General features: G+C 42.5%; 1 protein-coding gene across 1 annotated transcript in view; it reads left to right on the top strand.

Moving 5' to 3' along the window:
- alk (ALK receptor tyrosine kinase) overlaps positions 1–13195 on the top strand; it is a 794509-nt gene that overhangs the window by 457097 nt on the left and 324217 nt on the right. The window contains exon 4 of the mRNA XM_079527540.1: positions 7500–7704. Within this exon, the coding sequence (XP_079383666.1) occupies positions 7500–7704 (205 nt within the window). The remainder of the gene's footprint in view (positions 1–7499; positions 7705–13195) is intronic.

Genomic DNA, 13195 nt, shown 5'->3' with positions numbered 1-13195 from the left:
TATGCTTTAGCTATTTTTGAAAAATTGAAGAACGACTGACATAGAAACATAGCTTTTTCAGAAAACTGTCAGGATGTAGAAGACATTTTTAGAATCTGATCTCAGGTCAAAATGGGCTAGTGCATAAAAAATATCTTGTGAGAACTTGTGAGAATCTGACACATAGAGCGCCAAAGTCCTGACGTCACTCGCTCATCCCCTGGTTCTGCCTGGTTCTCTATGGAGAATAACATGGGCTCATCTTAAAATCGTTTCATATAAGCATTGTGGTCCAAAAATAAACAAGCTGTCTCTGCATTATTTGTCAGGGAGGTGTCTCTGTATCGTTTGCGACAGTCAGTCGCTCGTATATGATACAGTCTGTTTCTAGCGAAAATGTAACTAATTCAGTAGCAGTAACGATAGCGTTTTCTCTCAGTCAGTTGATTCTTCATATCCATATGAGTGAAATGGCCGCGATGACATGTTTATTTTTCATTATTATATGAGGCGATCTAAAATCCCCCTATGGGGATTACAATGCAAATAAAAAGTACACCCGTGGATTTGCGCCCTCTACCGATATTGACGTCAGACTTCGGTGCTCTAGGCCTACATGATTAAAAAACACATCTATTGAAAAATCACACTTGTGTGAAGTGAAGGACCCCTTTGTTCGCTTTTGTACGTCTGAAAGCCAGACGTTGCAGCCGGGCTAGCGGCCCTCAAAAATACGGACTAATATAATGCACACAGGTTCCTGAATGTTGAGGGTCAGCACTTTTTATGTTTGTCTTTTTCAAGCCACTGTTGTAGAGTTCTATACATCACATCCTATGAGACAGAGATGTCTCCTCCCCTGAGCTACCGTAGGGCAGAACCATGAACCCAGTCTACAGTGAGCTGCGTTCCTTGTTTTGAACGTGAATGAAAATGCAGGTGGTAGCATAATACACCACAGAGTGATCGTTTCTTCAATGCACCGACATATATCAAAGAGCATCATGCATACGGTGTGCTATTCCCACGGGAATAGTCTTTTCAGCCTGTCCTTGTGATGCAATAAAATAACTTAAGGACACAGAACAGAGGGATCTTATATCACAGAAGGCTTAAGGGTGGATCCCGGCTCTTCAAAACAGCCAGTATAGGGGCCTATATTCATCCACCAGACAGCAATATCCAAAGGCAAGAAAAGACATTGAAGCACATCTAATGGAATTCTTCTTGTCTTGACTTTGTAGTTTGCTGTCAAAAATCTGTACCGTGACGATAATTGTGACCATGCAGGTGTTTCTTCAGCTCAGCGTGAGCTGGAAACGGAGTTGATGTTTTGTTTTCTTCTCTTTTTTTTTTCTCCTTCTCTCTTTCTATCTTGGACCCGCGCCTTCCTAGGCTTAGTCTAGGTGTGTGTGTGTGTGTGTGTGTGTGTGTGTGTGTGTGTGTGTGTGTGTGTGTGTGTGTGTGTGTGTGTGTGTGTGTGTGTGTGTGTGTGTGTGTGTGTGTGTGTGTGTGTGTGTGTGTGTGTGTGTGTGTGTGTGTGTGTGTGTGTGTGTGTGTGTGTGTGTGTGTGTGTGTGCGCGCGCGGGATCACACCTGTGTGAAGTGAACTATACTGTAATTGTTATACTGTACTGAACTCCTGTACAGACACACACTCGTGCTGAAAAAAGGCTAGTGTTACCCTAAAAACTCAGCTTCCCATCATGCACCTGTGCACAGTGTGCAGCTCAACAGCGCCACTTTCTCACGTGTTGGTACTCTAAACATACAGACAGACAAAGGGACACACAAAGCTGCATGATGGAGACGGTGTGCCCTGCACCGCTCAAAAATGGTGTGTAAACCTTTTGGAATCCTTCCTACAGTCCTTTGCCAAAATTGTCTGGAATCTCTGTTTATGGAGCTTGCAAATGAGGAAGGGGAGAGCAAATGAGGCTTATAGCTGCATGGAAGACCTCCAGATTCACAAAAGTATTTGACTTTCCTTCCTCACGGGATCATGGGTACATCTTAGGAGAGGATAATTGGATTGAGCAACCTTTCTTGAAAATGGAATGTGTGATTACAGACACAGATTAACCCGTTTGCCTTCTCTCTTTTTGGTCCTCGGGGAGTCCTTCCTGCAGCTGGCCTGCGTTTGAATCCCACCAAATAAAAGGCCCTTTGCTGCACGTCGTCCCCTAAACTCTCTCTTGTCATGGCTTGCATGGTTTCCGTTGCCATCGGTGTATGAATGTGTGTGTTTTTTACCATTTTTATGAGCAGTGCAGGCAGACAACGTATACTCAACCCCGCATCCTTCTGAAAGTTGTGGGCTGGTTGGGAGTTAGAGCTGCTGGGGACGAGGTCGCTGCGGTATACCAACCCCATCAAATATTTGACTCCTGGTCAAATATTGCTCAAGTACAAGTGAAAGCTGCTCAGTCAAGTTAAAGTACTTGCTTTTCAAAATACTTCAGCCACGACTTCAGCCATGTTCAACCGATATTCATATAATTGGTCCTCACAAATGCTCATGATAATATGGCATGGGCCTACCATTTTTGTACCATTATTATAATGAGAATTAGTGAGGAGTGAGGAATTATGAAGATAGGTTGAAAATGGCTGAAGTCGTCCTTTATGTATTCAAAAGTATAGGCATTTAAATGCACCTACTTTACTAAAGTACATATTAAAAGTACATTTTCTTTTTGAAGTCATGCATTGGAAATTGGAAATACTCAGTAGTAGGCTACAAATACCTCAAAATGATTTAACTACAGTACTTGAGTGTACTTCGCCTAGTTACTTTCCACCACTGCCAGGCTGTTCAAAAAAGTCTCAGTAGACGATAAAATGACCCAAAACATTTTTTGAGAGTGAATCCCTTTAATGCACAGCACATGAGTCTTGTAGCTAATGTCCTTCCCTCACAGGTGTTAGCAATGCTACTAATTATGTATACCATTTAGGTCAAACAGAGTCAGCAGGGTGCTGCTGCTGCTACTGTGCATGTTGGCTCACTGGAGAGGCTTAGCTACATTCATTTCAACATAACTTTAATTAGTACATAGGTACATAGTCTATTAGTGTTTTTTACTGTCAAGGGTTTAGCAGGGCTGATAGGATGCAGGCGTTTCTGTATACAATCACATGAGAAAAGGCACATGTTTGGAGGCTAGCTGGCAGTGCCTAGTAGGTATAGGCCTATGGTAAGTTTGTTGACATTTTATATTGGTGACATACAGCACTACTCAACAGATTATTGTTTATATACATATCATTTGAGACCATTATTATTGTGTTTCTTGTAGTGTATTATGCTATTGTTTCCTGTTATTGTCAGCCTCCAGGTTGTGTTGGGGACTATTATGGATGGAAATTAGCGTCCTTGCTAAATCCAGTGTATTATACATTACACCAGTGGTGGAAAAAGTACTCAAATGTTTGACTTCAGTAAATGTATCAACACTGCAATATAAAAATACTACAAGTTACAAGTAAACGTCCGGAGTTTAAAATGTACTTGAGCAAAAGTACTAAAGTATTGGTATCAAAATGTACTTAACCCATTTAGGCCTGACATCGAAATTTCAAAAAAATCTTCTAAATCCTCCAGTTTTCTGAAATAAATATTTTCATGATTTTTCAAAAATAGCAGACCTACAAGCTCGTAGCGCACCACTCGGTGGCGCGCTAAGAGCTTGTAGATCTGCTATTTTTCAATAGCTACATTATAACAATGTTTAAAACACAAAGTTCCTGCCCAAAATGGGTTAAAGTAACAAAAGTAGTGCTCATTGAATGTCCTATTTATAGTAAAATAATAATAATAAAAAATAGCAGATCTATTTTTGTTCCTACTATTGCCTTAGTAGAAATAAAAATAGATCTGCTATTTTCTTTTTTAACTTGTGAAAAAGTTCCCAGGATTTTCAGGCTACTGTTTTACGGAGTGAGAAAACAATGTTGCACATTAAGCTATATCATCTGTTGGGGATGTTCTGTATCAGGCTGTTCAGCAGCTGAAGTGTGACCTTGCTCTGGGCTTGGCCTGATGTAAACCTGAATGAAACATCAAACAGTCAGTTAGCTATTGATGGTGCTGGTGGAATACTCAGCTGAGGAGACCGGGAACCAAAATGCAGCTGTAGGGTTCACGGTGGAGGTTCGCTACATACCAACTAGGGCGAGGGTCCCTAGCGGTCGTCGTGTCCTCAGCCAACCCCTTCTCCACTCTGTTGAAAATGCCAGCGCGGGGCTATCGTCGTGTTCCCCGGGGCGTGTACTCCTTGACAGCAATGTTAATCCATTTATTAAATGTGGTCGAGTGGCGTGATTATAATGCTCTTGAGATAAACACACAAAATGGAGTGAAGAGATTTGATTTGGTTCACCAACAGACTCTTATAATAAAGCGTCTAGTGTTATTCATAATTGGGGGAACAAAGTCATTTTCATATTTGTGCAATGATGGAGCATCTGTTATCCTTGAAAGACCACATTGAATTTCTATCCAAATAAACAAAACAAATGTATTTCCTTAAGCGCCTCGGGTTGTTTGGGGCAAGTAGACGGATTCTTAATTTTTTTTTTTTTTCCCTGTGTTGATTGTTACTACGTGTTTATCTTACTTTTCTGAAAAACAGATCTTAACCCATTTAGATCTAAATCCTGACAGTTTTCTGAAAAACATGTTTCTATGTCAGTGGTGCTCAAACTTTTTCACGTCAAGTACTCCCAAAACTATCTGTATTTGGCCGCCGACCCCCATCTGAAAATATGTTGTTCCAGGGTCTCCCCCAGAAGCAAAGATTTGAGTTAAAAACATTCGCTCTGAAAGAACATTATATTCAAAGATTTGCACTTTATTTTTCAAAAATAGCAGACCTACAAGCTTGTAGCGCGGCACCGAGAGCTTGTAGATCTGCTATTTTTCAATAGCTAAAGTATAACATAATGAAACACCAAAAGGGGTTCCCGCCTTAAATGGGTTAAGTGACTACCTGGTAAAATAAAGATAATAAGCTGAGCTGTCATAACAGCTCAGCCAAATGAAAAGTATGCTCAAAGACTGTCAGTCAACCCCTTAAGAAATGTTATGAATTATCAGCCTACCATTATTAAATGTTAAAAAAAACAAGGGCAGCAGGGGCAGAGCACCTTAATTTCATTGTCTAAGTATTTGTATACAATACATTGAATCTAATCTAAAAAAAAAAATGGCAACTCGTTTGCCAAGTTCAGTTTGAGCTTTAGGGACAGTGAGTATACCAGGCAAGTACAGTTGGAGGCCATCGATATTGTCCTTTTCTTTTTGCTGAGGTTTGCGTGATCTGCGCAAAAGGACAGTTAACCCAGTTTGGGCGGGAACCCCTTTTGGTGTTTTAAACATTATGTTATAATTTAGCTATTGAAAAATAGCAGATCTACAAGCTCATAGCGCGCCACCGAGTGGCGCGCTACGAGCTTGTAGGTCTGCTATTTTTGAAATATCGTGAAAATATTTATTTCAGAAAACTGGAGGATTTAGAAGGATTTTTTTTAAATTTTGAGGTCAGGCCTAAATGGGTCAAATGATAAGGGACAATATCGGTGGCACCCAACTGTACAACTGTAGTCACTTGTTTCGTGTGACATAAATCCACACAACGGTAGGAGGGAAGCAAACCGAGGATGCATTGGTGAATAAATAAGTACCAGCGAGTGATCCTATGCCAGGCCAATGGAGATCACCAAACTCTGGCATGCAATCGGGTACATTGGTGTGAGACACAGAGTAAGAAATCCGCAGTCTGGGACAAGTCTTATAGAGCACTGCCTGTGATTCACTGTACGGTATCTAACCAGTGCAAGTATTTGGCATGGGGCATGCATGCAAATCAGATCACCATAGTCCAATAAAGGAGGGAATGTAGCCTCGGTGTGTGTGTGTGTGTGTGTGTGTGTGTGTGTGGGGGGGGGGGGATCACACCTGTGTGAAGTGAGCGGTGGAACTATACTGTAATTGTTATACTGTACTGAACTCCTGTACAGACACACACTCGTGCTGAAAAAATGCTGGTGTTACCCTAAAAACTCAGCTTCCCATCATGCACCTGTGCACAGTGTGCAGCTCAACAGCGTCACTTTCTCACCTGTTGGTACTACCGGTGATAAACATACAGACAGACAAAGGGACACACAAAGCTGCATGATGGAGACGGTGTGCCCTGCACCGCTCAAAAACATGCTATTTATATTTTTGCGTGTGATTTTTGTTTTTCCAACATGGACACGATTATGACAAAACAATTGCGATTACCTCAAATAATTGCTAATTAGGCAACTACAGTATGTGATAATTGTGACAACCTTAATAATGAGCTCCCCTCCACCCCTCTAACCCCCCCCCCCCCCCCCCCACCCCCACGAGGGTGATACACACAAAGGCACATGTGTGACCCACTTACAGCGGTGTGCTTTGATGCCATGTGACACCCGCGGGGAGCATCAATGAACACTACCGTACAAAGTACAATCACAAAGTGATATCCTCGCATGACAGCTTTATTAGATCTGTAGCTATAGTGTGCAACACCTCTCGTACGGCCTTGGCAACCCAGCCCGGTGTACTGTATGTCGCGCCATCGCCAGTGAATCCCTCTTGGGAGCTGCTTATTCCTTCAAATGAAAAAGCTGTTTTGTTTTTTCCGACATCTTTTCTCTGCCTCCTTGCTTTCTTTTACTGCCCCTCATCGTTACTTAAATTAACTAACGGTGATAACGATGAAAATGGATCTGGAGTCTTTTGTAGCGCGCGCACGCACGCACGCACGCACGCACGCACGCACGCACGCACGCACGCACGCACGCACGCACGCACGCACGCACGCACGCACGCACGCACAACACATAGCCTATCCATTACTGATTACTTGTTGAGCTGAATGGTTTTCAAAGTGAAAACCATATCAAAGTTGGAAAAGACTCTTGTTTTGTCCTGCTGTGCCTTTTTTCTCTGTCTTGCTTTTGTCATTTCATCTCCCGCTGTTATTGAATGTTTGATGCATTTACTGCACCTGACGTACTAACCTGAGACCTCCATCCCTCAGATCGTGTTTCCTGGATACTCTAGCATTTTATGTAGACATGGCACTCTATAGTGTGTATAGGCTACTGTACGTATATTTGATGTATTACCATGTTTTTCTTCTTGCTTACTAAATTGGTTGCTTACTCCAATGGTGTAAATCCAATCCATATTTCAACTTTATGTGTATATATTATTTTTTTTCACCATAAATTAATTAAGGGTGGCGCACAAAAGCATGCAACGGAAATAGCTTTTTGTATTGGCTATTTTTTGGAAACATGTTGTAAACTGAAAGTGGCGTGGGTTTTATTACAATAACAATGCATTAACATGAGCTTGTGACTACATACTACACTGCATCCATTGGTACACAGGTTATTTATTTTTTCCATTTCCTGAAAAGTAACCGCTTTGGACATCAACCCTAACGCTTCCTCGCTTGTCTCTCCCTCTCCATCAGGTCAGTTCCTGTGGGTGAACGGGTCGTCTGTCGGGGGCCCCTGGGTGCTGAGTCCCTGGCTGTGGGGGGGCCAGGGCCCCTGTAGCTTGGACATGGCGGTCTTCCTCCACCCCGGGCAGAATGGCCGCTACACGGTGTGGCTCATAGAGAGGGACAAACCGCCGCTGGCGCTTCTCTCCACTGACACCTTGCCACGCATCACAGGGTAAGCTCTCGTTTTCTTATTTTATTATACACTTGTTAATGGCCTGTCTGGCACAATTGGCCCGGCATTAGCCCACGGAATTCCATTCACAGAAACGGCTTAAACTTTAATTGGAAATCAAACGGCAAGTGGATCTCGAATTTCCAGGTTGAGTATAACCATAAATGACTTCGACATAAACTAAAAATCCTCCTCCGCCTCAAATCAAATTCTTCCTTTCGGGCCATGTTAAATTGAAATGAAATTGGAATTTTCATTAACTCCCAAACCTTTATAGCTACACTACAGTAATGGCATGCTGATTTTTGCAAGCAGGTTGGAACCACGCACTGTTTTCCCTTTTTCACCGGGAAAAAAATAATGCCATGGACGGTACGGCATCAGCCCAGAGACAAACGGCGGTAACCTTACACATGGGACCAAAACTGATTACAACTTGAATGGTCTCCACCAGGAGGCATGCCCTATTACTAATGGCAATGGAGCAAGCACATCATTGTGTTTCAGCACCATGGACTGCGCCTGTATTAGATCCAGACAAAGGCAGAACAGTCCATCTGCATAGGCCTATATTTTCCATCAAATCAAATTCAGTTGGCTACATTAAATGCTCTCATATACAATGTAATAGTTCTCTAAAATAACATATCCACTATTTTAACTTAACCCATTCAGGCCTGACGTCGAAATTTAAAAAAAAAAGTTTTCTAAATCATGACAATTTTCGGAAAGATTTGAGGCACATTTTAACGATTTTTCAAAAATAGCAGACCTACAAGTTCATAGCGCGCCACTCGGTGGCGCGCTATGAGCTTGTAGATCTGCTATTTTTCAATAGCTAAATTATAACATAATGTTTAAAACGATAATGCTAACGTGACATGGATGCGTTCCAGGTCTCAATGGATTAAATGAGGAAGAAAAGTTTGATTTATAAAAAATAAAAATAATGCTCAGGCTACTCGCTCAGAAGCTCTTCTTTCTTGCTTTTTCGAGCCGAGAATAATAACATCATTGAATTCCAGTTTCCTTTGACAAGTCACTTTCTAAAGATGTGTGAGTCCGATGACTCGGCGTGTTTTGTTCCCGCCGGTCAATCCCGTTTCGTTTTGGATCAATGACTTCAGGAAAACGAATGCTCCCTCCCGGGCCTGTCACGGCCAAAGTTAGACATTCATTTTTAATGAAGCCTTTCCAAATGGACCGACGTTCCCTCGGGCAAAGTCATCTTGCAATGCTTGAGTTGGCCTACTTTGTTTGTAGGCTGATTTGTGAAGAATACATTTTGTTATTGGATTGTGTTGAGAGATCCAAAACACTGATATCATATGACTGTGATTGATATGTTGCCTGTGTAGCGCAGTGGCTCTGATCCGCTGCCTGAAGACTCAAAGCCCCAAATCTCCCCTGGCCAAGTGTGTGTGTTTGTGTGGTGGGGGGGTTCCCTCATATAGGCTAGTGGATGAGCTGTTTGGCTTTAGTGTACCTTCCCACGCAGGAGAACCGGGTTCAAATCACGGGCATTATCCTGGGCCCCCGGGGACGCAGCCCTGGCATCTGGGCCTGGTGGTGTGTGACTGATTACCAGCTGTGCATCGTCTTTTTTTCTGTTTTGTATTGTGTCTATGGACTTAACATTACTAGGTGTGGTTATAATAATCAAATGATGTCTTTCCTGTGTGTGTGTTTGGTTTCTTCCTGAAAGCTGAAAGCCTTTGAGTCAAATGGCCCACAATCGAAATACACCTCTTTAGTGACACACTAAAATCATTGGCTCTCCTAACCCCTCCCCCATTATCATACAGCAACAGCTTCAGTTCAGGTGGGAGGTGCTAAGGTGAAAACCAGGTATGCTGTTGGGTTGGGTTTGTTTGTTTTTTTTTTGGGGGGGGGGGGGGGGGGGGGGGGGGGGATCAAGGCACTCTGTCTTTAAAGTAACTCAAACTAAAGGGACCAGCATGACAGGACAAGTCCTCTACATCTTGTTTTGCTCTCCATACTAGTGTAGCCTACTGCACACGCTGATGAAATAATCTCATATTTTTGACAGCACCTGCAGTTCTGCACTCTATGGCAGGAAACTGAAAATGCCCAAAAAAAGTCAAATAATAATGTCATCATAAGTGACAATACCACTGAGTCACATTGCTTTAACCCATTCTGACCTGAGATCAGATTCTAAAAATGTCTTCTACATCCTGACAGTTTTCTGAAAAAGCTATGTTTCTATGTCAGTCGTTCTTCGATTAAAAAAAAATAGCAGACCTACAAGCTAGTAGCGCGCCACTCGGTGGCGCACTGAGCTTGTAGATCTGCTATTTTTCAATAGCTAAAGCATAACATAATGCTAACACCAAAAGGGGTTCCCGCCCAAAATGGATTAACAACAGCCGACCATATCGTATGGACAAAAAAATGGAAAAATAAGCATCCAAACATAGAGTGCAAAAGGAACTAAAGTGGTGCAACAATTCACAATGCGCTGCTTTGCCGAATGATTGCAAAACACAAAAGTAATGAGTTTTCATAGGACATAAAGTAAATGTCCCTATATAATCCGATCAAACACTAACGTGGACTCTCAATACATGATTTGACATCTTTAATATTACATTTTATGCCTGAGCATTTTTGCAGTGCGTTTCAGATTGATATAATGAACCTACTGTAGCTCACCTCGTACAGTCGTTTTAATCGTCAAGATTAATCTGATCCATTGCCCGTAAAATTAAAAGCAGCCGGCTCACGCGAGATACATGAAATGATAAATGTCGAAGGGATATCAAGCAGCAGCCCTTATGCTCCTGATGGTATCTTTATACAGAGACGTCTGGAGTGGAGACTAACGCAGGTCACCAAATGTGGCATATTATTTAGTTATGAAATGGACAAATTCAACTTCAGTTGAATTTCTTTGTGTAATAAGTGTCTGGTTCAACATCTATGCTCTAATAATAATAATAATATACTAATACACTTTATTTATATAGCACCTTTTTTGACAGTGTCACAAAGTGCTTAACAATATACAAACAGTGTTACATAGCAATTAAACAGCAATAAAATTACATTATGAAGGGAATTAAAAGCAAACATTGGTTATCGGTTTAAAAAGGCTTTCCTATAAAAGTGGGTCTTTAATTTAGTTTTAAAAATAGCCAAGGAGCTAATAGACCTCAGGTCAGATGGCAGGCTGTTCCAGAGCCTGGGAGCCCTGCTTGAAAAGGCCCTATCCCCCTTTGTCACCATTTTAGTTCTCGGCACCTCTAGTAGTGCTAAGGTAGAGGACCTTAATTACTTTCTACTGTCTTCATACAATGAGTTGAATGTTGCAGATCACATTTAGATGATCTATGGCACAAGGTGGCACGTGGTCTAAAGCAGCAGGTTCTCAAATTGGAGTCAGGGGACCCAGGGGGGGGGTCCTTGAGGAGGTTTCGGGGGGTTCCGCAGCTAAATGAGGAGCAGTTAAACCAACTTTAACCGTATTTTATATCTTATCAGCTAATATTTAATGGTCAATTCACAAGCTTAACAGCACGTCCCATCGCGACATGCTGTGAGCTTGTAGATTGGCTATTTTGAAGAATTGGCCCGGGCTGGCCTAGCGGTCCGGGCGCTTCGGCTGCTAATCCAGCCCAACGGCGTGTTGTAGGTTCGACTCCTGATCCCGACGACCTTTGCTGCGTGTCACTCCCCATCTCCCTCCCCCCCATTCCCTGACAGCTTACTGTGTACTATCAAATATAGGCAGAAAAAGCCCAGAAAAGATCTTTAGAAAGAATCTGAAGAATTTTAAATAATTTTGGAAAATGTTTGATAACACAAATCTTCTCTCATTGGGGTCCCTGGCACAATTATAAAATGGTGGTCTATGGGCCAAACACATCTGACGAAAATGTCTGGTCAAAAGTGCATGTCACAAATGCCGTTTTCCAACTCCAATTTTGTCAGTAGGTTAATCGGGTGGTGGGTAATCTGAGCACAAATTACGGTGCAAGTGATTGCATTTCATCTCTGAATTAGTCATGGGTGTGTTATGGGGCATAACAAATCGGAGTGTTTGTCTCCCATTTTCTTCAAATCAAGCCAGGTGCAGGCACACCTGGCTCCTATTTAAATAATTGATTTGGAGAGATGGAGGAGGCACAAATGGTTTTCTGCGGAGGAGACAGACCTGCTTTTGCACAGCCATCAGTGAGAGCAATGATATAAATGAGACATGGGAGAGACGAAAAGCTCTCCGCTCACCGAAAACCTCAAGTGGAAGCGAGCGGTGGACCACCCACAGGGGCCGCACTGCTGGCGACGTTGAGCATGCAGTTGAGAATCACGCCTCATCCAATTTATCTGTGATATCTGTCACCTTAATGATCACATTCTCAGTAAGTTACGCTCTTCATTTAAACCACTGGTGGTTCTCAAGTACTTGGTCACAGACCACCATCTGAAAACAATATGCCAGGGACCCCCATACCAGATTTGAGTTCAAATGCTTCAGAGACATTCCAATTATTTCACTTTTCGACCCCAAGGTTTTGGGAAATGGCAAGTCTGCTATTTTCAAATAGTCAATGTGTATATAGGGTTAACGCGGTTAACTAGATTTTGATGCTACTGTATATTAACCAATTTAGCTGAGGAAACCGCCCCATGGGGCTCCCCAGAATCCCACCATCAAATTAAAGCGTGACGAGCGGTTCTGTCAACCAAAAACCGATTCTGCTTATGGAACTCTCCTATCGTCTCGTTCCTGCAGCAACGCAGGCGCGCCAACGGTGCCATTTATGACATTAAAGGCACACCCTCTCGTGTCATATTGCTTACATTTTTGCCTCTGAGTTGGAGTGCAGTAGAAGTAAAAGTATGCTTGAGTAAATGTACTTAGTTACTTTGCAGCACAACAACTCAGTGGGCAGTGCAATAGGCTGAATGGATAATCTGGCCCAGATCAATACGTGTTTTTGAACCTTCAGCAATGTCATTCTCCATGTCGAATGTGAGTGATGTGTTGAATTCTGATGGATTTCGATTGCAAGCCTATATAGTTGAATCGACTGTCTAATGCACTCTTTAAACAGTGGGGTAATGCTGCACCGGGGGGGGGGGCGGCACTGAACTTAACCACCAGGTCAGAGCTCGTCTAAGGTGCAATAGCTTTCTGATTTCCCACCACAGTCCATTTTAAGACCAACACCATTTGCACACAAGTACATCTGGTGCTTGCACAACGTTGGCACTGGGCAATGGCCATGAAAATGACAACCGCATCGGCTGTAAACTAGAAATGACACCTGCAGGACTACCTTTTTCGCAGAGCCTGGGAGTCGATGGGCACTGATGAGGAACTTGTTAAACAGGTTAGGTTTAAGGCTATAGGTTTAGGCATAGTTTTTGTGAGGTTGTATAACCCTGCCCTACTAGTAGTAGCCGGTAAAATAGGGCCCAAACTTAGGTATGTGGGGTGTATGATATCATATTCATGAATGCA

This window comes from Electrona antarctica (assembly GCF_951216825.1).
Source record: "Electrona antarctica genome assembly, chromosome: 18".
NCBI classification, from domain to species: Eukaryota; Metazoa; Chordata; class Actinopteri; order Myctophiformes; family Myctophidae; genus Electrona; species Electrona antarctica.
This window is presented reverse-complemented; position numbering and strand designations above follow the sequence as displayed.